The sequence below is a fragment of the Sorex araneus genome, chromosome 1, assembly GCF_027595985.1.
Source record: "Sorex araneus isolate mSorAra2 chromosome 1, mSorAra2.pri, whole genome shotgun sequence".
Classification (NCBI taxonomy): Eukaryota; Metazoa; Chordata; class Mammalia; order Eulipotyphla; family Soricidae; genus Sorex; species Sorex araneus.
The window spans coordinates 436,670,708-436,698,603 of NC_073302.1; the positions used below are offsets into that span (position 1 = coordinate 436,670,708).

The 27,896-nt window shown below is 52.0% G+C and overlaps 1 protein-coding gene across 1 annotated transcript in view; it reads left to right on the forward strand.

Annotated features, from left to right (window-relative positions):
• The window catches only part of ATP6V0A4 (ATPase H+ transporting V0 subunit a4), a 53,378-nt gene that overhangs the window by 3,040 nt on the left and 22,442 nt on the right, over window positions 1–27,896 (forward strand). Inside the window, exons 4-13 of the mRNA XM_004608230.2 lie at window positions 2,099–2,224; window positions 2,660–2,754; window positions 3,695–3,821; window positions 7,885–7,967; window positions 8,712–8,805; window positions 12,566–12,778; window positions 16,029–16,179; window positions 17,494–17,633; window positions 20,976–21,133; window positions 23,910–24,003. Coding sequence (XP_004608287.2) covers window positions 2,099–2,224; window positions 2,660–2,754; window positions 3,695–3,821; window positions 7,885–7,967; window positions 8,712–8,805; window positions 12,566–12,778; window positions 16,029–16,179; window positions 17,494–17,633; window positions 20,976–21,133; window positions 23,910–24,003 — 1,281 coding nt within the window. The remainder of the gene's footprint in view (window positions 1–2,098; window positions 2,225–2,659; window positions 2,755–3,694; window positions 3,822–7,884; window positions 7,968–8,711; window positions 8,806–12,565; window positions 12,779–16,028; window positions 16,180–17,493; window positions 17,634–20,975; window positions 21,134–23,909; window positions 24,004–27,896) is intronic.

The window sequence follows — 27,896 nt, forward strand, 5'->3', positions numbered from 1 at the left end:
GGGACCCACCTCTCTGCTCCTGCTGTCTACTTCCTTTAATAAAACACATAGTGCTGGGGTCCTGAGTGAAAGTACAGTCGCAAGGGCGCTTGCCTTGCATGAGACTGACCAGGATTCAAGCCATGGCATCCCACATGGTCCCCCGAGCTCTGCCAGGAGTGATTCCTGAACACAGAGCCAGGAGTAAGCTCTGAGCAAAGCCCACTGTGGCCCGACTCCCTCTCCTCCCTCCCAAACCCAACCCAATCCATGGAGTGCTGGATCAGAGAGAGAGGGAGAGAGAGAGAGGACAGAGGGGAAGGCACTTGCCTTGCATGCAACTGGTTCAGGTTTGATAGCTCACACCCCTCATGAATAAGCCCTGGGCACCTCTGGAGGTGGCCCCCAAATGAAACAAACAAACAAAAAAACTATGAAGCTTCTGCCTGTGTGGAGACAAATGAAGCAAGGCTTTGCCTTCAAAAGCGGCTAGAGTTGGGGAGGGGAAAGGAGGCCGAAAGTTGGTGGACTAGTTCCTAGAAAGCTCTGGACACCTTGATAAAAAGCTTAGGTGAGGCTGGGGTGAGCACAAGATTTGTACGCAAGAGCCCTGGGTTTGATCCCCAGCAGTCCACGGTCCACTGAGAACCTCTGCATGGGGTAACTGTCCCTCCAGTTATTTTATTTTGTTTTTTGAGCCATACCCAGTGATGCTCGGGGCTTACTTCTGGCTCTGTGATCAGGGATCACTCCTGGTGACGCTCGGGAGACCCTCTGGGGTGTCAGGGATGAAACCAGGGTCAGCTGTATGCAAGGCAAGTGCCTTACCCACTGTACCATCTCTCCGGCCCCAGTTTTCATTTTATTTTTATTCCCAGAAGAAATGGGGCTCACTAGATCGGGTGAACAGGGAGAAGCATTTCACTGAGCTGAGCCTTATCTCTGTTTATTTTTTTTTCTTTTAAGATAACTTAAAATTCTTGAAATTTTTGAAGCAATCAGTAGTAGAAATCTTGATACTTCAGCAGAGATATTGGGATGCTAATGCCATAGAAAATAGTTTGAGTGTTGTCATATTAAAATTTGGATATCTAGATACCTGGGGGAAATTTTGGTATTTGGCTCTGTGTGTGTGTTTGTATGTATGTTTATGTGTATGTGTCTGTGTGTGAGTGTGTGTGTGCATCTTTGTGTGTCTGTGTGTGTTTGTGTGCATGTCTGTGTGTCTGGTGTTAGTGTGATTGTGTGTCTGTGTATGAATGTGTGTGTCTGTGTGAGTGTGTGTGTCTGTGTGTGAGTGTGTGTGTCTGTGTGTATGAATGTGCATGTCTGTGCGAGTGTTTGTGTGTGTCTGTGTGCGTGTCTGTGTGTCTTTGTGTGTGTCTGTGTGTATGAATGTGCATGTCTGTGTGTGAGTGTTTGTGTGTGTCTGTGTGTTAGAGTGAGTGTGTGTGTCTGTCTGTGCATCTGTGTGTGAGTGTGTGTGTCTGTGTGTGTATGTCTGTGTGTGTCTGTGTGTGTATGTCTGTGTGTGTCTGTGTGTGTTTGTGTGAGTGTGTGTGTCTCTGTGTGTGAGTATGTGTGTCTGTGTGTGTCTTTGTGTGTGAGTATGTGTGTCTGTGTGTGTCTTTGTGCGTATGTGTGTGTCTGTATACGTGTGTGTGTGTGTGTGTGTGTGCGCGTGTGCATGTGTGAGCACATGATCAAAGCTCATTCCTAAGAGGCACGTGCTCTATGCCAGCCCTGGGGAGAGAACTTCTTACCTCCACAGCTAGGATCTCCATCAGATCATCTCCAGCTCCTGCCTCTTTCCTCTCCCGATACCAGTTCATTAACAGCCCCTAGACCCCTCCATCTGCCTTAGTACCAGTCCTTGTAGATTCTGAGAAGTGTTTGACTCCTTCGTGAGGCTAACTTCTCTTCTCCCCTGTTTCCTAACCCACCCACCTGGTGACAGAACTCTGGACAGTGTGGACTTGGCTCTAGTTTATATCTCTGCCATCGTATTGTGTCAACAGGACATCATGATTCACTGAATATTTTCTTCTGATATTTGCTTACCTGGTGAATGTCCTAGCATTTTCTTCTCAACTTACCTCTTATTTCTCCTCCAACACAGACTGTTCTGGAAAAACTGGAAGGAGAGTTGCAGGAAGCCAACCAGAACCAACAGGCCTTGAAGAAGAGTTTCTTAGAACTGACTGAGCTCAAGTACCTCCTAAAGAAGACCCAAGATTTCTTTGAGGTCATTATTTGGGAACTAATGACAAATGAGCCCCTTCCTTCAGAACCTTGAATTTCCACTAAAAAAAAAATGGCTCTATTGGGGTGGGAATAAATCCATTTTTTCTGTCCCATGTCTAAGCAAGTGGTGGGTGGGGAGAGTATCCTAGGTAGAATTATTGGAACCCTGGCTGAGTTGAATGCAAAAATATCTCCATTGAAATTTATGTCCCAGAACAGAGGTTGAATTCAGAACAAAATAGAACAGTTAGTTTGAGGGGATCTGGGAATTTTTTTTTATTAGGCAAAGGAGTACTGTACTTTTTCAAATCTGTTAATGATTTGTGGAATCGTTTCTAATGATTCATTAGAGAAGACAAAAACTTGAGGTGTGGCTTACTTGTGGATAGTTTCAATGCCTGAAAAGAAATGAAAATGCTGGTTCTTTGACTTTCAGACGGAGACCAACTTAGCGGATGATTTCTTCACTGAAGATACTTCGGGTCTCCTGGAGTTAAGAACGATGCCTGCATATATGACCGGGAAGCTGGGGTTAGTCAACTCTGTGTTGTAAAGCAGCCTGTCCCAGACCTTGGTCCATCATTCAATCAGTACCCAGTGTGTGATAGATATTTCTGAGTGAAACAAATGAATGAATGAATGAATGCCCACAGGAATAAGGACTTTTCACATAGTTTCTCCACACAGAAATAGACCCTCACATAGTTCCCAGGTTGGCAGGGTTGAAGCTAGTGTTAGCTCCCTGTGAACAGCGATATTAGCGCTCTCAAGTCCACAGAGAACAATGTTGTGCTGTTTTCACAGGGGAAGAGATGAGATAGTTGTATAGAGAGGTTTTCTCAACTGTTCCCCAGCTGGGTTTCCCCTCATCTTTGACAATAAAATAGACTTGAGGTCTGAAGTATACTTAAAAAAAAAAAGGTGGTTTTGCAATCACATCTTCCACAAATACTGGAAGTCAGATGGGTATTTGGGAAAATTTTTGTTTTCCACAGTCTCAAAGTGTGTGGTGGGTCCAGATGATGGTATCCCATTCGGTGTCCAAGTAAAATGGATGGCTTAAAAAACATGAAATTTAGAAGCCTAGGCATTTATTCCTTAGGTTTGCTGTATGAACTTGAAGCCATTGATTGCATTTGAGGTGGAAAGAAAAAAATATAAGTGCTGAATAGGTTTAATCAGAAGCTAATACAGGTTTGATATACATTGAAAGTCAGAGACAATGGAGAGCAACCAGGGAGTGTCCAACAACTCAAAGGAAACCGGAAGTCACATGGGGCTGGGACAAGTGTGCACGGGTGAAGGGGGATGCTGAATGGCACTGCCACCTTTGCCAGGAGAGTTGCGTCATCTCTTTCTGCTCCAAGAAAAGTGGTCCCCTTTGTGGGGGACACATCTTCAGTCCTACTGGGGGGCTTCTCCGTGTAGCCCACTCCCGTGCCTCAGCCCTGTCTCCTCCTCAACTGTCCAGGTTCACGGCCGGCGTGATCCAAAGGGAGAGGATGGCCTCCTTCGAGCGGCTGCTGTGGCGGGTTTGCCGAGGAAACGTTTACCTGAAGTTCAGTGAGGTGAACGTGGTGCTGGAGGACCCCGTCACGGTGAGCATCTGTGGAGAAGAAGGTCCTGTGGAGGACCGTCGCCTCAAGCTCAGCCTTTAGTTCTGACTCCTAGTTCCTCTTCTTCTTCTTTTTTTCTTTTCCATTTTTCTTTTTCACATGGCTCTGTAAATACATCACACACTGCCCTAAAATGTTGCCTCACAAAGGATTGGTCCCAGATACGCCCAGAGGAGTGAGCTGAGGGCTGGCACCACTTTAGCAGAAAGATCCCTGTAACAACTGGTTAAAAATAAAAATCACCGGAGTACTGGCGACACAAGTATCCCACACTTGGAGATTTTTGTTTCTCTTTTTTAGCATTTTTTATTTTTTTTTGTGTGTGTTTGTACTCCTGGGTGAAGAGAATCATTTGCTCTCCAGATGTCACCAGGCAGTGCTTCAGGGACTACTTCAGGGGCTTTCCGGAAGTACAGGGCGATGGTGCCGTGCCAGAAACAGAGTCCAGGGCTTCGGCATGCAAAGCCTTCACTCAGCTCTTTGCCTGCTTGCCCTGACCCTTTAGTATATTCATTTACTTCTTTCTTTAATTTTATTGTATCACCGTGAGACATACAATAACAAATTTGTTCATTATCGAGTCTCAGTTATACAGTGTTCCAACACTCGTCCCTTCACCAGTGCACCATTTCCCACCACCGGTGTTCCCAGTTTCCCTCCATCTCCCACACTCCTGCACCCTTTTTTGGCAGATACTTTTCTAAACTCGTGCGCATGCTAGATCGCTCTCTTCCTCTCTCCACTCTTTCTTTCCCTCTCTCCCTTTCTCTCTCTCTTATATTCCTTTTATGCACCGTGGTTTGCAGTACTGCTACTGAAAAGAATTCATGTATATCACTTTCACTGATGGCATGCTTCCTGCCATGGGCCAGTCCTCCTGGCCCTTGTGTAAATACCCTTGTCTGGGTATTTACTGAGAGTATCCCGCCCGCATGGCAGAGCCTGGCAAGCTACCCATGTCGTATTTGATATGCCAAAAACAGGAACAACAAGTCTCACAATGGAGATGTTACTGGTCCCCGCTCGAGCAAATCGATGAACAACAGTGCGACAGTGCTACATGGCTCTGTATTGGGGGTCACTCCCAGCAGTGCTTGGGGGGCCATGTGGTGCCTGGGATTGAACTCTGGCTCCTTGGGACAAAGAATGTAGTCCCATCATTCAGCATGAGTTTCCCCAAGACCTTCAGGGCGGCACTAGTGTTTCTCCATACTGTCCGGCCCTGGTGTCCCCCATTCTGCCCGGCCCAGTCACCGGACACCAACTCAGTTGACCAAGTATTACAGAAGTACCCCCAACCTTCCATCCCCCAATTTATTTTGGGGAAGTCAGGTTAAAGACGTACTCTTGCCATCAGTTAATGATCCTTCCTTCCTTCTGCTCTTCTCTCTAATAGTTTCTAGGAACCTAGTTTCATTAGCTCTCCCCTGAGCAACAGCGGGTGAAACAATTGAGGTTGGTGGCCTCAAGTGTAGTGTGTGTGTGTGTGTATGTGTGTGTGTGTGTGTGTTTCTGGTAAGAATGCAGATTCTTTTTTTTTAATCAATTTTTTTATTTTATGCTTTTTAATTGAGACACCGTGAGAACAGTTACAGGGCTTTCAGGATCAAGTCTCAGTCATACAATGATCAAACACCCATCCCTTCACCAGTGCACATGATCCACCACCAAGAACCCCAGACACCCTCCCTCCCTCTCCCCCTCTGCCTGTGTGGCAGATGATTTTCAATTAACTCTCTCATTGCTATGATACCATTCAATTTTTGACCGAAAACTCACTATCATTATTTGGAGTTTTCCCCCCAACAGTCAGACCTGTCAGAATGGCATCATTAGATCGTATGTTTTCTATTGTTGATAACAATGAGCATATGATGTTGCATGGTCGTGAAATTGGCCGCCCAGTTTTGGAATTCTGGTATGAAGACCAGAGGTATTTCTGCCGGCAGCCACTGCAGAGAATGCAGATTCTGACCAGACCCACGTATGTGCTGCTGTTGGTGGAGCTTTGCATCCATTTGCTCCCATATAGTTCTAGTTAGTATTTAAATTCACTTTTTGATCTCAAGAAACTAGGCTTATTTCTCAATCAATTGGTGGAAGCTAAATTATTTAAGTGTGATTTAAATTTTTATTTCCTAGAAAATGACTTTGTTAAAATAGCTTGAATTTAGAAGGAAGCTTCGTAAGTGACCGCCAATCCCCATCAGGCTGATACTTTTATTTCAAATAAACGATTGGGCTATTTTTCTCATGTTTGTAGTCCCAGACAGCTATAATTTAGTACAGTAAAGGCAGAGAAAGCATTTCTTTTTTTGCCTTCACTTGAAATGACACACAATTTTACCTATATCAGTATGGGTCCCTAAAAACATTATTTTAAAATTTGACAAAGACATCAGTTTTCTGTTCTGGCTTGAAGAGAATGCTCATTGTGGAGGGAGAATGGATGGAGTAGGCACTTGAAAATAATGACTCTTGTCTGTTGGCCACTGAAGGTTGTGGAACAGAAGGTGTAAGGATAGAATGGATCCTTCATTCTGGTCAATAGGGACAGGGGGATCTAAGAAACTCAGAAAGAACTAGGATGAAAATGTGAATGAAGGAACCAACTGCCCCGAGTTCTAAACACCCCTCCCTGGCTCGAGCGATCCAATACCAAAGAGATTACTCATTTCACATTATTTTCAACTGGTGCCTAATTCTTCCATTGAGCTAACAGGACATTCTCTGCTTTTGTACCACCCGATCCCAGAATATAGACACGATGGAAAGCATCTTTGTATGTGTGTGTTTTAATTTTCTTTTGAACTGCTTTTGTGATGTGAATGCAAAGAAATAAGATGGCTGGCTTCAGGGGTATGGTTATTTTCACGACACTGTCAGTTCTGACAGATTGCTTTTCCGTGGGCTGGAACCTCATTGCAATTCTCAGAATGTCGGCAGAGACAGTCGCACTGATTGTGACTTTTCCAGTCCTCGATTTAAATGAGAGTCAAACCCTAAACTGAAGAGTAAGCATCTATCTTGGCTTAGCTGAAAGCGAAACACTTACTTGTTGGTTTGTTTATTTGTTTTTGGGCAACACTCAGAAGTGCTTGGGGTTTGCTTTTGGTTCTGAGTTCAGGGATCACTCCTGGCAAAGCTCAGAGGACCGTATAGGGTGTCAGGGATTGAACCCCGGTCAGCCATATCCAAGGCAAGGAACCCTGCCCGCTGTATTATCTCTCTGGCCTCTGAACACTTTTGCAATGAATCTGAAATAGCTATTTTCCTTTTCTTGTAAATTGCTGCACTTGGACTTTAAAAATGCATCTTATGGGCAAACAGTAACCGAGAGTCAGACATTAGGCATGGCCTTTCCATTGCTAATTGCCCACTCAGCCATGAACTGGAGAGGTTATGCAAGACTCAACGTAGAGGAGCTGGGTCTGAGATTCTCATCTGAGCTATGTGGCTGGCTCCTCATCCAGAGGCTCTCTCAGAGCTAAAAAATAAGGTCCTGGGGCTGGAGAGATAGCACAGAGGGTAGGGCATTCGCCTTGCATGCGGCTGACCCGGGTTCAATTCCCAGCATCCCATATGGTCCCCTGAGCACGGCCAGGGGTAATTCCTTAGTGCAGAGCCAGGAGTGACCTTTGAGTATCGCTGGATGTGACCCCCAAAAAAAATAATAAAAAAATAAGGTCCTGCAGATGGTGTAAGGATAGATTGGGTCCTTCGTTCTGGTGAATCGGGACAGGAGGACCTAAGAGATTCAGAAAGGAACCTAGAGATCCAGTTCGTGTAGCAAAGGTAAAGCTGTGGCTTTAAGGCTGAGCTGACCTTTCCAGGGGCAAGACCCCACCCCCCACCCACTCCCTACTCACCAGTCTGCCTTCAGCCAAAGGAACTAGGAACGTAGATCAATGGGGAGAACTTGCAATTTTCCACTGTTAAATTTATAATTAGTAAAAAACAGAACTTTACACTAACATTATAGCATGGATTATATTACTAATATGCTCTAACCAATTTTTTTCCCCCACTTGTTTTGACTTTCCAGAAAGAAGAAATCAAAAAGAATATCTTCATTGTATTTTATCAAGGAGAGCAACTCAGGCAGAAAATCAAGAAGATTTGTGAAGGGTAAGAGAGACGTTGCTTTGCTGCCCGATTCACATAATTGGTGCTTCTTAGAGGTCCCTTCTGGTTTCAGAAAAACTTTCTCACACTTGAAATAATGGGGGCCAGAGAGTTAGTACAATGGGTAAAGCACTTGCCTGACCCGGGTTTAATCCCCAGCATCCCATATGGTTCCCCAAGCCCTCAGATCCCCGAGTGCTGAGCCAGGAGTAAACCCTGAGCACATTCGGGTGTGGCTTCCACACCAAACCAGAATGCAGCTGCTGCATAGTAGCTGGAGGAAGCGGGAGAACACGCAGGAACACGCTTTAAAGGTAAATAAAAGTAGATACTCGAACCTTTCAGCGCAGTCTCCCACACTCCTGAGCTGTCAAAGAACAGGCAACATACCCTCCGCTCAGCGGCTTCTGGTTTTATCCGGAATCAAATCAGCAGGCTCTGGTGCAGACAGCCTTATCTCCAGCCCTCGAGGAGCAGGACTACTCAGTAGAGAAAGACACCGAGACAGTCATACTTGGGAGGCAGGGGTGCAGAAGCAAAGCCCCGGTGGTCTCCCCGCCTTCCCGCTCAGGTTCCAGGGGTGTGAGTGAAGCACATTTGCAGAGTGGAACGCCAGCTGCTGGGACCCCTGTTCCCAGAGACATCTTTCCCAAGGGAGAGGCGGCCACGACTGCCTCGGCAGACCAGGGCGGGGAGACGCCTGTCAGCAGCAGCTCACGTGTGTCTCTGGAATGTCTTTCCCTGCAGGTTCCGGGCCACCATCTACCCCTGCCCGGAGCCAGCGGCCGAGCGCAGAGAGATGCTGGCCAGCGTCACGATGCGGCTGGAAGACCTAATCACGGTAGGTGCAGGGGGGGAGGGGACGGGGCGCTCTCAGGAACCCTTGCTCCCAGGCTGGATGGGATGCAAACTGGGGTTTCTAGCGAGCACTGAAGGAGAGTCCGAATTAGGAAACCGCCCTCAGAAGGCTCCAGGCATACTTCGAGAGGCTGAGAACGGCAAAGTCCCTCTGCCCCCTGCTACGCCCCTCCCCCCCTCCCTCTGGTTAGCCGAAGAGCCTGGTATTGCCAGCTGGTCTGCAGCCGCAGCTGGACGCAGCCACCGAGCTGTGCCGATGAAGTTGAGTGACCAGTCAGTCAGTCAGTCAGTTGCGTGACCAGTCTGTCCGCTTCTTCGTCCCAGCGGGAAAGCTGCGCAATGACTCCTGCGGAACTAGCGTACGTGGTCACTTCTGTCTAAAGAGGTGTGAACCTGTGCTCCCCAAACACATGCAGGCTCTGAGCCACACCTCAGTACAGAGCCGGTGAAAAAATAGGGAGGCTGTGTCCCCCCTGGGAGCACCCTGCAGTTCCCACGCAAGTCACACACTCTTGTAATACCCACAGGTCACCTGGGGGTGGCGCCGCTCCCGGCAGGGCTCCGGGGGCCACCAGGGCAGGCCTCCTGGTGATGAGGTGCTGCGGGCCAAACTCGGGGCCTTGCATGTGCTAGGCGTGTGCTCTACCGCTTGCGTTAGCTCCTTGGCCCCAGTAATTTACTGCTCAGTAATCTTCATGAAAAGTGGTGATGGGTTTCACCTTAGTTCATCGTATTATATGGGCTGCAGAGTTGGAGGGTGCTTCATGAACTCACCAGGGAAAAGGCACAACTGCCACCGCCCTCCTCTCCCCCCTGTCCCCTCCTCTCTGGAACCAATTCTGTTCATCCACAGGTTGAGGTTCTGGCCATACAGCTTTTGATTCTGTTCTGTGGTTGCGGGGATTAAACTCAGGGACACACCCATGCAAAGCATCCCTCCACCACTGATCTAGTTCCTTGCACAGCATTTAAATTAAAAATTTTTTTTTTAAATTTTATAAAGTTGTTCACAATGATTTATTACATTCAGTATTCCAACACCAGTCGCACCACTGTTACCCCTCCCCCCCACCATTATTTCCAATTTTCCCACCACCACCCATGCCTGCCCCAATAGCAGGCCCTTCACAAGTTATTTTTGTATTGCTTGTTATGGGACTGGAGCTATAACACAGCTGGTAGGGCATTCGCCTTGCACGTGGCCAACCTGGGTTCGATTCCTCCATCCCTCTTGGAGAGCCCGGCAAGCTACCGAGAGTTTCTCACCCGCATGGTAGAGCCTGGCAAGCTCCTCGTGGCGTATTTGATATGCCAAAAACAGTAACAACAAGTCTCACAATGAAAACATTACTGGTGCCCGTTTGAGCAAATCGATGAACAACGGGATGACAGTGATACAGTGCTACTATTGCTTGTTATGAATAATTTGCTAAAAATGATCAGAAAAGGTCTCCTTAGAAGAAAGTGTGTGAAGATTGTTGTATCTCACCCTGGAGCCCTTGTGTAAGAGATTACTAGCATGTGGTTACAGGTTGAGCCTTGTGTGCTAATATTTTTTAAATCTAGATTGGTTGCCTTCTACTTTACATCCCATCCAAAGTGGTTCACACAGTATTTTTGTTGGTCTGACATTCCTTTTATTTTCCCCTTTCCTTGGCTGTTGCAGTGCCAGGGCTTGGACACTTGGTCACAGTGCTCACATGCTCGATTGTGATGCACTAGACACCACATACTCCCCGTGGCGGGGAAGGAATCCCACGTGGCAGTGCCTCTGTGACCACACTCAGCGTGGGGCAGCTCTGGGAACAGAACTCCAGGCCTCTTTCCCTTGGCCCAGCTAGCCTCAGGCCTTCGTGTCGTGTTCTGAACCACCCCCTGCATGCATTTGCCACAAATAACTGTGACTTCTCTATTATGCGCCATGCAGCATCGTGGAAGCCGTCTCTGTAGTGGTCTGGTGACATCACGGTGCCCACCAGCTCCGTGCTGCCTGGGAGAACTTCCTGTCGTGATAAGCCTTACCCACCTGGCAGCGTGGCCCTCTGCCCTTGAAGCACGGCTAGCGCAACCAAAGAACAGCTTTTGTTGACTTGAATCAAATGGAACTCTTAGGGGTGACGTGTCACTGCTGTATCACTCAGCAGTTCAAAACCCTCCGTGAGTGTTTGTAAATGAGGGGGTGCGTGTTTCCAAACTCTCAGGAGCATCCCAACGGTCTCGCGGCCTCTCTGTCCTTCCTTTTCACTTGTACTTAGGGAGCGTGAGTCTCCCCCAGCAATTCCCGTCGAAGTCCTATCCCTCGTGCTCCAAGCTTGATTGTATGAAAGCTTCATGATAAGAACAGAGCCACGCTAGACTCGTGCTTCCGTGTGTAGGACCCAGATGCTCGCAGACAGGGGGCTGCCAAGGGTCCCTCTTTTCCCTATTGCCATAAGTCAGTAAGTCAGTTCCGTGGGGGACAGAGAGGCCCCGTCTCTTCTGTGATTCAGCCCCTCGGTCTCTGGAGACCCCAGCTCTGTCTGCGTTCTGGGTGCGAGATCCCTGTCCCTAAGCTCCTACCGGTCACTGCAGGGCTGGAGAGAGAGCACAGTGGACAGGGCACTTGCTTTCCATGTGACCAACCCGGGTTCGATTCCTCGCACCCCATAGGGTCCCCCAAGCTCCCTAGTTGCTGATCCCTGAGCCCAGAGCCAGGAGTCAGCCCTGAGTACAGCCGGTATGGACCAAAACACTGAAAAACAAAACCAAACAAAAACCAAGTGTGACCCCAAGCTGCGAGCTGGGTCAGGCTTCCCTCACTGGCAGGCTCTGGGGGAAGGGATTTGGGGGACAAGAGCAGAACCCCCATGCGAGGGACTCTTGCCTTCGGATGAGAAGTCAGAGGGTCCGTTTGCCCTCCACCCTGAGAAGTCACGTCCTGCTGTTTGCAAGGCAGCCCGGTGATCCTCTCAGAGGCTCAAAGGGGAGCCCTCCCTCTCAGCGGGAGTTGGTGTGTCTGTGGGCAGGTCGCTCGGCCTCTGCCTCCCTCCCGCACGAAGCCCTGTGCCCCTCAGTGCCCCTCACCTGCTCTCCCTGCACCCCTCAGCCTCCCTATATCCTCTCAAAATAAGGGTCCCTCCAGCAGGAGGGTCACCCTCTTCCCCGTGACCTCTTTGCTGAGTCCAGGTGCAAAAGTCTCCATTTCTCAGGAAGGTTGCAGGCTCAGCTTTGGGGACTCATCAGCACTTTGTTTCGTTTTGGATTTTGAGTCCAACCTGGCGGTATTTCGGGCTTACTTACTCCCGACTCTACACTTAGAGATCACTCCTGAACCAGGGCCAGCCGCCCTCCCCGCTGGACCACCTCTTCCGCCCCATGAACTCTGCCTAATTTCGGGGGTCTCGAGCGGCTCATAACACCGAGCGGTTAGAAGAAAGGAAGACCTCTCCTCCGTCTCTCTGCTCGTGGTCCCCACGCCGTGGGGCTCAGGGGCAGGTCCTAGTCCAGAGCTCAGAAGGCGCTCCTGGGCCATGTGTTACCAGGGATGGCACCTGGGCCCCCTGCATGCAAAGCCAGTGCTCAGCCCTTCAACACCCGCTCCCCCATCTCTGCCTGCTGCCTTTACCCCCAGCAGGGGTGAGGGGAGCCCAGCGGGGTGGGAGGTCAGGACAGAGGCTCCCTCCGGTTCTGCCTCGAGGAACATTTTTCTGATGGGACCTCCTTGTTTTTTTTCTTCATTTGTGGTTTTTTTTTTTCTCGCCCAGGTCATCACGCAAACAGAGTCTCACCGACAGCGCCTCCTGCAGGAAGCAGCTGCCAACTGGCACTGCTGGGCCATCAAGGTGCAGAAGATGAAGGCCATCTACCACGTGCTCAACATGTGCAACATTGACGTCACCCAGCAGTGCGTCATCGCCGAGATCTGGTTCCCAGTGGCCGATACCACGCGCATCAAGAGGGCCCTGGAGCAAGGCATGGTGGGTGAGGGGCTCCGGGGGCCCGCAGGGCGTGCTAGTCCTGGCCCGGCTGCCCCGTGGCCCTGCAGCCCCCTGGTTCCACAGTGCGAAAACAGGACAGTCTGGAGCTGGTTGGCCTCTGAGGTCACCACATGAACACGGCAGGAGACCTGCTGGCAGGGTCTTCTCCATCTCTGAATCTTCTGGGTTTTGGTGGTGGTGGTGGTGGTGGTGGTGCTGGTGGTGGTGGGGTGGTGAGCTGCCAGTACTGCACGGTGCAGGGGTGGTAGCTGGGGCCCGCACTTCTATTGCTGAGCCACCTCCCCGCTGGATCTACAGTTTTGTTTTGTTTTGTTGAGGTGGGGGTGGGGGGTGTTGGGGCCATCTCCGGTGATGCTCAGGGGCTGTCCATGGCTTTGTGCTCAGGAATAACGCCCTGGTGATGCTGGGATGGAACCAGAATCTGCTGTGGCCCAGTACAAGGCCAGCGCTTGGCTTCCTGTTCTGTCTGGTCCTGCCTGATGTAGGGAGCGGGGCTGATGATGCGGGCACGATGCTTAGGCATGCAGGCACAGGTGTGCCAGTGATGCGGGTGTGCTAGAGATGCGGGTGTACTAGTGATGCGGGTGTGCTAGTGATGCGGGTGTGCTAGTGATGCAGGTGTGTTAGTGAAGTAGGTGTGCTAAAGATGCAGATGTGTTAGTGATGCAGGTGTGCTAAAGATGCAGGTGTGCAAATAATGCAGGTGTGTCAATGACGTAGGTGAACTATGATGCAGATATGTTAATGATGCAGGTGTTCTAATGGTCCAGGGGAGATAAGATGATGCAGGTGTGTGTGTGCTAATGACGCAGGCTTGCTAATCCAGGTGTTAGTGATACAGGTGTGTAAATGATCAGCGATACAGGTGACTAGAGATGTAGGTGTGCGGGTGTTGATGCACGAGTGTTGGGATAGGTGTGCTAATGATATAGGTGTGTAATGCAGGTGTGCTAATGCTGTAGGTGTGCTAGGTATGCAGGTGTGCTGCCACAGGTGTGCCAATGATTCAGGCATGTGAACACAGGTGTGCTGGCACAGTCATGCTTTGAGCAGGATGCTGTCCTGTGGTGTGCAGGAGTCTCTCCTGCCAGGCAATCTAGAACTACTTGGACAGTTTCTTTGACCCTCTGAGATATAAAAAGCAGCTTCCTAGGTCGGGGTAGAAAGCCCTGTGCAGATGGGCGATGAGGAGGAGATGCGTGTGGGAATAATGTTATCATGAATGCAGGTAAGCAAAGGGAAGGAGGGAAACCATAGCCCTCGCTGTAAAGGAGCCGTACTAACACCTGCAGTTAACTCATGGGACGGGAAACTGCTCCACTTGCTGTGTGGTGGCGTTGGAGACGTGACTTCGCCTGTGTACCTTAGTTCTCCTCTGTCACGTGGCGCTTGTGGTCATAGCTATATCCTGGCACTCCTAGGAGGCCCACCCAGGGTGAGGACCGAGAGCACGCATTGAGCTGGTGCCAAGTCCCATCGAGGTCCAGATGGTCAGAGGTGTTGGGGTTTGGAGTAACCGGACGTTTCCTGGTTGCGGAGGCTGGAGAGCCGCTCGCCCGGGAGTGGCCGGGAGGAGAGGCAGCTGGGGTGCGGCTGGCAGGTGTCCACGGAGAGGCAGCGGAGGTGGCCGTGGGAAAGGAGGGCTAAGTCGGGTGTAGAGGAGTCTGGATTACAGCCCTGGAGACGGATTTCATTCTGTAGGGAACAGGAAGCCCTGGGAGGGCTTTGGGTAAGAGGGTTACGTGACCGGAGTGGGGCCTCTTGTTTGTGTTATTAAAGGAAGGATTAAACCCTGTGGACTGAAAGATGCACGAGCTGGAGAGAGACAGGAGGGGGGTGGCAAAGCTCAGTCTCGCATGTGGGGGTTGGGGTGAGGGGGGGCGTCTGGGAACTGGCAGACAGAGGGAGAGATCACCAGGTGGAAGGTTTGGCGACTGGTTGGGTCAGAGCAAGGATGAGCCTGATAATTCCGAAGTCTGGGGAGTCTGGAGAGGGCAGATTAGAGGCCTGGGTCTGAGAGAAAGAGTGTGTTCAACTGTAGGCTCTAGGATCTGATGGGGCTTGAAATTCAAGCAGGTAATTTAGAAGGAAATGCAGTTTGGGGGCAGGGGGTTGGGGACACTTGGAAGGCCTGGAGGAAATGAGGAAAGTAGATGAACTTTTTTTGCTTTTTAATTTTGGGACCACACCTGGTGGTGCTTGTAGGTCACTCCTAGTGGTGTTTGGGGTCCCGTGTAAGTGCCCTACTGGCAGAGCAAGTGGTCCGCCCTTTGAGCTGTTTGCTCCTAAGGGGAGTGAGGAGTGTGAGTCCTCGAGTTTGATCCCAGCACCAGCCTGCCTGGGTGACCACAGACCCTGGCTCGCAGCTGCTCGGGACCCCCGGCCCCACGGCAGCCTGCGGCCAGGTGTGCATGTCGCAACTCAGGCGTGCACAACACAGCCAAGTGTGTGAGCCCTGGCCACTGCCATGGCAACACTAACAACAGAAGGGAAGGGAAAAGGAAGAGGAAACAAAACCACAGTGAGATCTGACCCCATGCCGTGGGACTGACCTTTGTTGGAGAGACAGGAAGTGAGTGGTTTTTGTCTTTTTGTTTTTTTTTTCTTTTTGGGTCACACCCTGCGATGCACAGGACTCAGTCCTGGCTCTGAACTCAGGAATTACCCCTGGCGGTGCTCAGGGGACCATATGGGATGCTGGGAATCGAACCTGGGTCGGCCGCGTGCAAGGCAGACGCCCTCCCCGCTGTGCTATCGCTCCAGCCCGAGGAAGTGAGCGTTGGGAAGATGGAGAGTCTCTCAACCTTTACCAGCCATGGCTCCCTCCCGAATTTATTTCCTTCCTGTGCCTCCACTGTCCTTACGGTTGGTCCCCTTGTGTCACACTATGCCTCCCACCATTTATGCGACTTTCACTTGCGACCCCCTTGGAATATCCCAGAGACCCACAAAGGAACCATCTGGCTCCCGGCTGAGAAATGCTGGAGTAGAGACTCTCGACCTGGGGCAACGTCAGCCACAGGAGGGTCGGCGCAGTTCCCTCGACAAAGCTGTAGGGTCAGTTTGGGAAGCCCTAGGAAGGCATCGACTTTTACACACGCGACCATGAGTCCGAGACTAAAAACTGTCCTGTGTTCTGAGCGAGCGGCGAAGGGGCTGGACCGCGAGCCCAGCTCATGCCCAGCGTGAGGGTCTCTCCCTTACGCAACACCCCTGGTTCTCTTTGCAGGAACTGAGCGGCTCCTCCATGGCCCCCATCCTGACTGCAGTGCAGTCAAAGGCAGACCCTCCCACATTTAACCGGACCAACAAGTTCACCGCGGGCTTCCAGAATATCGTTGATGCCTATGGTGTGGGCAGCTACCGGGAGATAAACCCAGGTAAAGGGTCTGATGGTGGTGCTGGCTGGGCTGGGTGACTTCCAGGTGAACCTTGGGGGAACGTGGACCCCTGAGATCACCTGGAAGGTGAGTGGTTTAAACCTGTGACATTCCAAAGGTCCCGTGTCAACCTGCCTTATAAATGGGGACCCATGTGGAAGAATTGGTTCTCTGTCGATATTCCCCTGGTCTGGCCGTTGAATTCAGTTCTTGTTTTCTTCACCAATTCACAGAGGGTTATCTCTAGACATGGCCCTGGCCCTGCACTTGTGTAGAAGTGGTAGCAGCACCCCAAAGTCTGAAGACTGGAGTCATTGTGGGTTCAGCAGTTGGGTCTTGCTAGCCTGGTTTGTGCTATAAGGGGGTAGACCAGTTGCCTGGTAGCCGAGCAGTGCACAATCCTGTTCTTCCTTTATTTATTTATTTATTTATTTTTTAATTTTTGGGTCACACCCAGTGATGCACAGGGGTTACTTCTGGCTCATGCACTCAGGAATTACTCCTGGCAGTGCTCGGGGGACCATATGGGATGCTGGGAATTGAACCTGGGTCAGTCGCATGCAAGGCAAATGCCCTACCCGCTGTGTTATTGCTCTAGTCTTGTTCTTCCTAACTGGAGTTTTGGTCTATCTTGGGACCAGTGATTGGGGTTGGGGGCTGAGCTAATGCTGAAGTGTATGTGTGTGTGTGGGGGGGGCACATGAATGATGGAGAAAATACAAAAGATAGTAACACAGAGATTGAAAGCTAGTTTTAGGGTCCGACAGACAGTACAGGGGTTGGGGTGCTTGCCTTGCATGCCAGCAACCCCACCCCTATTAGATCTCTAGCACATGTATGGTCCCTGGGCACCACCAAGGGTAAACCCTGGCAGTGGAGCAGGTAGGGCACTTGCCTTGCAGGTGTCCAACCCGGGTTCAATCCTCAGCAGTCCATCTGGTCCCCCAAGCTCACCAGAGCACAGAGACAGGACTGTGAGTACCACTGGGGATGTCCCTGTGCCATGGAAAGAGTGACAGAGCCAGAAGCAGCCCCTGGACACTGCTGGGTATGACCCAACCCCCCCAGCCATCTTCCCACCCACCCCCAAAGAAAACTGGTTTTATATCCCGATTTTTTTGTGAGCTTAGGAAAGTCACTTAACTGCCCCCAAGCTCAGCAAGCTGTAAAGTGGGGAAGAATAATCCTGCTCCCTGCGGGCTCCGTGGGGTAGCGGCCAACAGAGTCCCCAGGAGGCCAGCAGGGAGCCGAGAGCGCAACCCGCGGGGGTCCGGGAGGATGCGGGCACTCATGCAGCTGTGCTCCGCCCTGCAGCCCCCTACACCATCATTACCTTCCCCTTCCTGTTCGCCGTGATGTTCGGAGACTGTGGCCACGGGATCGTGATGCTCCTGGCTGCTCTGTGGATGGTGCTGAACGAGAGGCATCTGCTCGCCCAGAAATCCAACAACGAGGTGGGTGCCGGCCCGAGTTGTGCCTCATCTGCGGGGGGGGGGGGGGGGCTGAGTCAAATCGTGAAAATGCATAGGTCGTCCCCATAGAGGGCACGCGTGCTCAGGAACAGCGGGGGATGCCAGAGTCAGTGGGAAGTCACCCGATCAAAGGGCCGGGTTTTGCACGAATGGTCCCTGAGACACACACACACACACACACACACACAGTCACACACACGCACACACACACGCATGCACACTCACATGCTCACTCATGCCCCCCATATGCACGCACACACACCTTTACACACTCACACACATACACACCCGCACGCACACATGCCCACGTGCCTGCCCATCTTCAGCTCTGCCCGCCTCCTCCTGAACCCTGTCCATGTCCTCACTTTTGCTCATAACTTGTTAAGCAATAATCGTTCTTTCCCTTTTTTTTTAAAGCCCAAATCAGTCCCCTCTGAGTTATAAAAAGCAACGTAAGTTTATTGTAAAAAATTGGGGAAATCCTCCATGGATTTATCTAGAGATCCGCAAAGGGAACGTTTGTCTTTCCAGTGTTTTCTTGAACGTAGACCAACAAAGCCAATTTCAAATACTGGCATCCACTGGCACATGTGAATTCGTAGCTTTCTTTTTTTTTTTTTTTTTTTGCTTTTTTGGGTCACACCCAGCGATGCACAGGGGTCACTCCTGGCTCGTGCACTCAGGAATTACTCCTGGCGGTGCTCGGGGGACCATATGGGATGCTGGGATTCGAACCCGGGTCGGCCGCATGCAAGGCAAACGCCCTACCCGCTGTGCTATCACTCCAGCCCCCTACGTAGCTTTCTTTTTTGACTTAAAATGCCACAGATGCCTTTTCCTGGTGGGGCCCTTCTCCCTCCAGGCCTTGGTCTTATAAGCAGCTGACAAGAGAAGCCAGACGGGGCCCCAGGGCTGCAGCACCTGATGGCATGAAGGAAACTTGGGTCGGATCCCTGGCACTGTGTGGTCCCCTGCTCTGCTGGGAGTGGTCCCACATATGCCACATATGAGGTGGGATGAGCGCTAACCCCACCGCCCAGCTCCTCCCCACAAACACTGAGAAGGGCTCAAAGGGTTGGAGTCATGATTTGCTCCACACGCCTCCACCCCGCACCTCTGTGTGCAGCCCCGGAGGTCTCAGGGGCCCCTGAGCATTGCTCGAATCACCCCCACCACCACTTTTTAAAATTTACAGAGAAATTTTGAATATTAAATTCTTTTTTTTAATTTTTTTTCTTTTTTTTAAAGTGAAGTAAAATAGTTTTATTTTAAAAATTACTTAAAGAAATGAGAAATGAGAGGAGAGAGAAAAGAGAGAGATGGGATGAGAGAGGGAAGATAGAGGGTGAGGTAGAGAGACAGGGAAGAGAGAAGAGAGAGGGGAGAGTGAGAAGGGGGGAGAGAGAGAGGGAGAGAGAAAGAGAGGGAGAGAAGAGGAGAGAGGGAGAGAGAGGAAGGGAGAGGGAGGGAGAGAGACAGGGAGAAAGGGAGGAAGAGAGGGAGAGAGGGAGGGAGAGAGAGAAGGAGAGATGGAGAGGGAGGGAGGGAGAGAGGGAGGGAGAGATGGAGGGAGAAAAGGAGGGAGAGAGAGGGAGGGGGAGAAAGGTGATTAGGGAGGAGAAAGAGGAAGAGAGGAGAGAGGGGGAGAGAGGAAGAGAGGAGAGAGAGGGAGAGAGAGGCAGGGGAGGGAGAGGGAGGGGGGAGAGAGTTGGAGAGAGGGGAGAGAGAGAGGAAGAGAGAGAGGGAGAGAGGGAGAAAGAGTGAGTGAGTGAGAGAGAGAGAGAGAGAGAGAGAGAGAGAGAGAGAGAGAGAGAGAGAGAGAGAGAGAGAGAGAGAGAGAGAGTCTGTGTCTGCCCTTCGACCCACGAGGTCCCTGCGGAGTCCCGGGAAGGGAGAGACCTGGCCGGAGCTCGTCCATCATTTCCGAGTGACTGTCCCTTCCCACCCAGGCTTACTGGTGCCTTTTACCAAGCGACACCTGCCTGGCTTCTGGGTTTTAGAAACGGCTGCAACCTTGCCCAGCGGGGTCAGTGGGGAGCCGGAGTCGGTCAGTGGCTCGGCCCTGAGTTAATCATCCACCAGGCAGCAACATCGGCCCCCACATGCCCAGCCCCTGCAGAGGTTTCTGAGGGCAGCGTTCAGACAGGTGTCGTTTCCCCAGAAATAGTTAAAGCCTCAGCCTTCCGTGTCGCCACATCCTGCTGTGCATGGAAAGCATTTTCCTCCCCTGAAGGGGCGACTCGGGGCTGCTTCAGAGACTCTCCCCCTGGAGGCTAGAGTCGGTGGTGTTGGGCGGCCACACCTGGCATTGCTCAGGGCTTATTCCCAGCTCTGCCACTGCGTGGTGCTGGGGCTCAAACCCAGCGCAGTCAGCAAACACCCTACCCACTGGGCCATCTCTCTGGCCCCCAGGAGACTAGGTGTGACTTTACTGTCCACTCGAGTGGCATCCACTCACGGCCAGCCTTTGAGAGCAGCCGCGCCCTGGATCCCGTCCTCAGCAGTGAGGCCTTTGCCTGTATTTTCTCTCTCTCTTTTTTTTTTTGCATTTTTGGGTCACACCCGGTGATACACAGGGGTTACTCCTGGGGGGGGGGCATATGGGATGCTGGGGATCGAACCTGGGTTGGCCGTGTGCAAGGCAAACTCCCTCCCCGCTGTGCTATCGCTCCACCCCTCCTGCCCGTATTTTCTAACTGAGAACATGAGGCCGAGCTGACCTGGTCCTGTTGCCACGGTGACAGCCATCACAGCTACCTGGGGCTCCGTGGACCCCACATTACCCCCAGGACACGTTGCTCTGTGAGGTCATTCTCTCTTTTTTTGTTTTTTGGGTCACACCCGGCAATGCACAGGGGTTACTCCTGGCTTTGCACTCAGGAGTTACTCCTGGTGGTGCTCAGGGGACCATATGGGATGCTGGGAATCGAACCCGGGTCAGCTGCGTGCAAGGCAAACGCCCTACCCGCTGTGCTATCGCTCCAGCCCCGAGGTCATTCTCTTTGGATGGCGGCAGTTGACTTGTCCCTGGCCGCGCGTGCCGTGCTGGGGCGAGGGGTGATAGAGCTGTCTTTTTTGTTGGGGAGGGTGTGGGGGTGAGTTTGGGCCACATCCAGTGATGCTCAGGCCTCTGCACTCAGGAATCACTCCTGGCAGTGCTGGGGGGGCCATATGGGATGCCAGGGATAGAACCCTGGTCGGCTGCATGCAAGGCAAGTGCCCTCCCCACTGTACTATCGCCCGGACTCTGAGGGAGCTGTCTTATACAGCAGTGTCCCCCATGGTGGGGGGTGACTGACACGGTCTCTGTCCCCCCGAGGCCAGATCTGGAACACCTTCTTCCACGGCCGCTATCTGATCCTGCTCATGGGGACCTTCTCCATCTACACCGGCCTGATTTACAACGACTGCTTCTCCAAGTCTCTCAACATCTTCGGCTCATCCTGGAGCGTGCGGTCCATGTTCAGGAACGGCTCCTGGAAGTAAGTCCGCGGGCAGACAGGGCTCCTCCCGCTGGCCGGGGGCTCTTCCCAGAGCTGTGCTCGCCCGTTCGACCCACATTCCCGAGTGAGGCGCCGAGCGTGAGACCTTTCGTCGTTGTAGATTGTGTTGAGGCCCCACCTGTCTGTGCTCAGGGCTGACTCCTGGGTCTGTGGTCAGGGATCGTGCCTGGCAGGGCTCAGGGCCCACAGGGGATGCCAGCGCCCTGTCCACTGTTCTCTCTCGGGTCCTTCCCTGGGGCTGAGGTCTTGCAGCCCTTCTCAGTTAGCGTGCGGTAACCTTGGGATTCAGGACACTGCAGACAGAAGCTTTTCTTGACGAAAGGCTGAGACGGAAACTCTCGGGCCCATCAGTCAGCCTTCCTGGAGGGAGAGATTTTAGGTTGTGAGCTGGGCGAGATAGTAGAGCAAAACAGGACAGGGGGCAGTGAGGGAGACTCTCAGTTTGACACTCTGTGATCTTTGGGGCCCTTGGGCTGCTGCACCTCACACCTGATAAATACGGTAATCCCCAGGCTCTTTAGCAAGGACCACAGGGGACCCTTCTTGGCATATCTGCCCAGCTGCATCTGTTTGTGGATCAAATCACCACCTGTGCCGGGTATCAGGGTCAGGAGGCTTCTCCAAGGATGTTTGTCACCATTTTATCATGAATGAATGCAACATGGGGGCTGAAATGCTCTGACTTAGAATCAAGCAGCCTGCGTTTAACTCTGGCTTTCCCTGTTCCTCTTACTCCTTCCCATGTTCTCGCCGCTTCTGTTCTCTCTTCTGTACGATGGATGCAAGAGTCATACCCAAAGGGCTGCTCTAAGGCTCCAGAGAGCTCAGCCCGGGTTCCCGGCTTACCCAGGACAACTCAGCGGTGGTGCCGACAGTCTCTTCCCGCCCATCAGCCTTTAGTGTTCTTGGGGACACTGGGGAGGGCTTGATGGTGGCCGAGGGCGCAGGCTGAGAGCAGCTGTACTGGGTGTGGGGAATAGTCATGAAGAACAGAATAGGACAGAACAGAACGGACTGTCCCATTTTCCAGAGTTACGGATGGTTCTTTCTACGGTGCTGGTGGTGATCGTATTTGTGTGTATGTATGTGTGTGTGTGTGTGTGTGTGTGTGTGTGTGTGTGTGCGTGCGTGTGTGGATGTGGGTCCACTTGCAACAGTGCTTGGGGCCATGAGGTGCTGGGGATGGAACTGAGGCCCTCGCACATGTAGGGTCTCTGCTCTGTGACTTGAGCCCTCCACCTCCCAGCTCCATGAGTTCTCGCTGTGGTGACAGTTTTTGCTTTCTAATTTGTATCACGAAGAAATGCCTTGTATGCAGAACAAGACTGGCATACATTTGGGGGTTTCTTATATATTTGGGGCACACTCCCAGGTGGTGCTCAGAGGACCCTGTGGTGCTGGGGATCAAACTTGGGCCTCTGCCTGCTGAGCATGGTTCAGCCTGTAGAACTATCTCCCTGGCCTAAGACTGGCATATACTTACAACTGTTCCCTCTTGGGCAACTCCCTCATATATGCTCTGGGAAGAACAAACAACCCTCCGCCCCATGGTGTTTTTCTTTTTTTTGTGTGTGTGTGGGGGGTGCTCACACCTGGTGATGGTCAGGCTTACTCCTGGCTCTGCACTCAGGAGTCACTCCTGGCAGTGCTGGGGGGGCGGTGGGGAGACCCTGTGGAATACCAGGAATTGAACCCGGGTTGACTGCATGCAAGGTAAAACCCACTGTGCTATCGCTCCATCCCCAACCCCATGTTCTTATCCCTGAGAGTTTGTATATATACCATGAAATTCCTAGAAAAATGTGACTTCAGAGATAGTGCAGGGCTAAATAAAACACTTGCCTTGCATGCATCCGACCCTTGTTCAGTACCTGGGATCACACTTGCTTCCCAAATGCTACCAGGTGTCACTCCCGAGCTCCCGGAGAAAAGTGTATCTGAGCACAGAGACAGGACTAAATCCTGAGTACCACCTGGTAGGACCCCAGAACCCCAGTAAATGAATAAATAGAAAGGGACACCAGTGTAAAGACCTTGAGGATAAGGAAGTCAAGGTTTTGCAGATGACAGCTCACCAGGCTGGACAGGGGGTTTATTTCTGTACGGTTTCCTTCATCCCTGCCTCCTGCCCCTGCATGGAGGGAGTCAGTGTGTAACGCCCCTCACCCCTACCCCCAACACACACACAGACACACACACAGATACACACAGACACACAGGCACACATAGACACACAGACACACAGGCACACACAGACACACTGATACACACAGACACACAGTCACACACAGACACGCTGATACACACAGACACACAGGCACACACACAGATACACACAGACACACAAGCACACAGACACACATGCACACGCAGATACACACAGACACACAAGCACACACAGACACACACAGGCACACACACAGACACAGACACAGACACACACAGACACACACAGACACAGACACACACAGACACACAGACACACAGACACACAGACACACACACACACACACACCCTTATCCCTTGACTTTCCTTAGGCTCCAGCTGAGAGCTTGGGAGACTCTTGGGCACAGAGCAGGGTCTGGAGTCTCACTCCTGGCGTGATCCTGGCCCTACGACTGGCAGATAGGACCCTGCCTAAGGCTGGACTGGGCGGGGGACAGTCCCCATCATCAGGCTGTGACCACAGGGCACTTGCAGGGCTTGTCGTAGCCGTGGCTGATCACTGGCTCTGTGGCTTTCCTCTGTCTGCAGCAAGCACCACGTGGAATCCAACCTGTATCTGCAACTGGACCCCGCCGTGCCCGGGGTCTACTCCGGAAACCCGTACCCTTTTGGGATCGACCCGGTAAGAGTGCTTTCTCCTGAGCTCGGGCCGGGGGGACAGTACCGTGCGCATGGGAGCTAGGTTCGATCCCCTGCACCCCAGAGGGTTCCCAGAGCCCCACAGGAGTGCTCCCTGCGCACAGAGCCAGGAGTAAGCCCTGAGCACTGCTGGTGTGTGGCCCTCAAAACCTTCAAAACCAGAAAACAGGAAACAAAAAAACCCATGAGAGCTCTCTGAGGGGGTGGGGTAGGGGTGGTGGGGAAGAGAGCTGTGCCTGCAGCTGTGAAATCACCCAGGGGGCGCAGGAAAGGCTGGGGACAGCTGCAGAGGACAGAGGACGGGGCAGGAGGCCTGCCCTGCCCTTTGCCCCAGCCCGGGGCTATTTTCCATACAGTTTCCAAGGCTCAGCGTTTCTGCCCAGGTATGCACCGGGTTAATGGGTGCCTCTTTAATAGGCTCTTGTCCGCCTGGAAAGTATGCGCGGGAGATAAGCCATCCCCCACCCCGCTCGGTCTCCTGCAGCCTTGAGTGTTACGGGTGCAATTTCTCCAATCATTGCAAGGCGTTTCGAATGACCCCACCTCCATCCAGGGGGCCGCTGGGGGGGCTGGAGAGTATAATTTGCGCATGTTAGATCCCCCAAAGCCAGGGAAAGCTCCGGTGACCCTCTGGGCACCTCTGGGTGTGGCCCAGCTGGCCCGAACCCTGCCCATCGCCAGCCCTAGGATTGAGCCATCAGGCCTGATGGCAGAGAATTGCTCTGGTGGCCCTGGGACCCCCAGACACAGTGCGGGAGCCCTCCCCCGCCTTCGCAACACACATTGGATAGATTGGGGCCAGAGAGGTGGTACGGGAGTCACGGGCTTGCCTCGTGTGTGGCTGGCACTGGTTCTACCCTGAGCCACCCACGGGGCCCCTTAAGCTCTGCCAGGAGTGAGCCCTGAGCATAGAGCTGGGAGTGAGCCCTGAGCACAGAGCCAGGAGTGAGCCCTGGGCACGGCTGGGCATGGCTCATACACTGCCTCCCCCGCCACCACCACCATATGAAACAGAAAACAAACCTCCCTAAAAAGGAATCAACAAACTGAATTCTCCACCTCTCTTTCGGGGGAAATTTGGCAGTTTGTGCTTTTAGGAAAATTGGTCATTTTCGTTTAGGTTCATTTAGGTTCCACTTGGGTGCAATTTTGGTGCTTTTCCCTATTTGCCTTCTGATGTTTGTATAGTGGGGGGAGGCAGTGGCCCCCACAGAGCCCGTCTGCTCTGCGCTTGGCTCCCTCCATCTCCCCAGGGAAGGTCCTGGGGTCAGGACTGGCCAGAGTCCGCCAGGAGCCCCCAGGTGGGTGGGCACTAGGGTCCCCGAGCCCCAAGTTCAGGCATCGTGCTGCAGCCAGGACCCACTGAATCCCCAGGGCTTAGGAGCCGAACCCCAGCACCTGACTTTGGGGGGAGCCGTGGCCTCAGGCCAGAACAAAGAATTGTTCTCTGCAGACAAAGAAAAGTCAGTGGGGACCTCTGCGTGGGGGGCCCCGGGGTTTGCCCCACCGGGTTTGCCCCACCGCAGAAAGGAGAAGGCAAACAGTGAACAGGAGAGACAGCGTGGGGCAGGAGGGGGAGGGAACCGCCAGGAGAGATCGCGAGACTTCAGGAGGGAGGAGAGAGGACTGGCACGTCCCAGGGTCGGGCCCAGGGATCCCAGAGGGGACTCATGGAGCCCCGAGCCACCTTCCAGCTTCGGCAGTTCCTTGCAGAGGGTAACCTTCCCCTTCTCCCTACTTACTAGGGATTCCTTTAAAATAAACAAAAAAAATTTTTTTTAACTGAATCACAGTGAGATGCAGAGTTACAAAGTTGTTCATGATTGGGTTTCAGTCATTCCCTGTTCCAACACCCGGCTCTTCACCGGTGTACATTTCCCACCACCAGTGTTCCCAGTCTCTCTCTCTCTCTCTCTCTCTCTCTCTCTCTCTCTCTCTCTCTCTCTCTCTCTCTTCCTTTTGGGCTTTATGGTTTGCAATACAGATGCTGAAAGTTTATAATTTTTTACCTACTAGGCATTCCTCTTTTACTCTAGCCTTATTTTTATTATTTTTATTTTTATTTATTTATTTATTTATTTTGCTTTTTGGGTCACACCCGGCGATGCACAGGGGTTACTCCTGGCTCTGCACTCAGGAATTACCCCTGGCGGTGCTCAGGGGACCATATGGGATGCTGGGAATCGAACCCAGGTCGGCCGCATGCAAGGCAAACGCCCTACCTGCTGTGCTATTGCTCCAGCCCCCTCTAACCTTATTTTAGTGTGTAGCGTTGACATGAAACATTTTTTAAAAGAGTATGCATTTAATTTGTTTTAATATCTCTAGTGGATCTGAGTCAGCGCGTGCACGCACGCGCGCGCACACACACACACACACACACACACACACACACACACACACACAAACACAGCCCCAGATATATCTCTATATCGACACCAGGTGGCAGTGTTGTGTCCCCGAATGAGCTCGGATCGCCCCGCGCTAACCAGGCCAGGGTAGTCCCTGAATGTGTCTCGCGGATTCTTTGTGGGAGAGAACCTGAGGCCTCAGACTTCAGGACTGCTTCCCGGCCCCTCCTATCACGGGTCCTCCCCCCTTCAATTTTCTCCGGGTCCCCCTTCTCTCTGCCAACCTCCCGCCTGCCCTGGAATCAGAAGACCTGCCCCAGCGTCTGTCCCCACTGGCTACCCGGGGCCAGTGGCATTCTGAGCTTGTCCAGGGATGCGGCCCCTGGAACCGGTCTGTAGGCGGCAGGGCAGCGGCAAGGGTGCGTTAGCGGGTGTGTCCGTAGGTTTTCCCTGGTGCCCGAAATCTCGTGATCTACACAGCGGGGCTGCAGGGGGAGTAGAGAGGGGGTGGCTTTAGGGTTTGGCGACCTTCGCGATCCTTTCCTTTCCTTTCCTTTCCTTTCCTTTCCTTTCCTTTCCTTTCTTTCCTTTCCTTTCCTTTCCTTTCCTTTCCTTTCCTTTCCTTTTCCTTTCCTTTCCTTTCCTTTCCTTTCCTTTCCTTTCCTTTCCTTTCCTTTCCTTTCCTTTCCTTTCCTTTCCTTTCCTTTCCTTTCCTTTCCTTTCCTTTCCTTTCCTTTCCTTTCCTTTCCTTTCCTTTCTTCCTTTCCTTTCCTTTCCTTTCCTTTCCTTTCCTTTCCTTTCCTTTCCTTTCCTTTCCTTTCCTTTCCTTTCCTTTCCTTTCCTTTCCTTTCCTTTCCTTTCCTTTCCTTTCCTTTCCTTTCCTTTCCTTTCCTTTCCTTTCCGTGCTTTTGGTTTGGGGCCACACCTGGTGGTGATGCTCAGGGCTTACTCCCGCCTCTGTGCCCAGGAATCAGTCCTGGCAGTGCTCGGGGGACCACACGGAGTGCTGGAGTAACAAACCCAGGTCGGCCGCGGGCAAGGCGAGCGCCCTGCCCACTGTACTGTCACTCCAGTCCTCGAGTGCAATTTTTTAAAAAGTTACTTTAAAATGTAGACAAAAGCCACAACTGTTAATGCAACTCTAGAGTTGAAATTTGTTAGATAACAAAACTGATAAGTTAACAAAATTTTTTTCCCCGGGGCCGGAGTGATAGCACAGTGGGTAGGGGCGTTTGCCTTGCATGCGGCCGACCCGGGTTCGATCCCCGGCATCCCATATGGTCCCCTGAGCACCGCCAGGAGTAATTCCTGAGTGCAAAGCCAGGAGTAACCCCTGAGCATCCCTGGGTGTGACCCAAAAAGCAAAAAAAAAAAAAATTTTCCCCTGCGTGCAATTTTATAATTTGCCCACCATTCTAGAAAAGAAAGGAAAAGTGTGAGGGTGGGGACAGTGTGAATGATGGGGAAAATAAATGACTTCCTTGCAACATCCATACTTTCAATATACATTTTTATTTTTATGTTT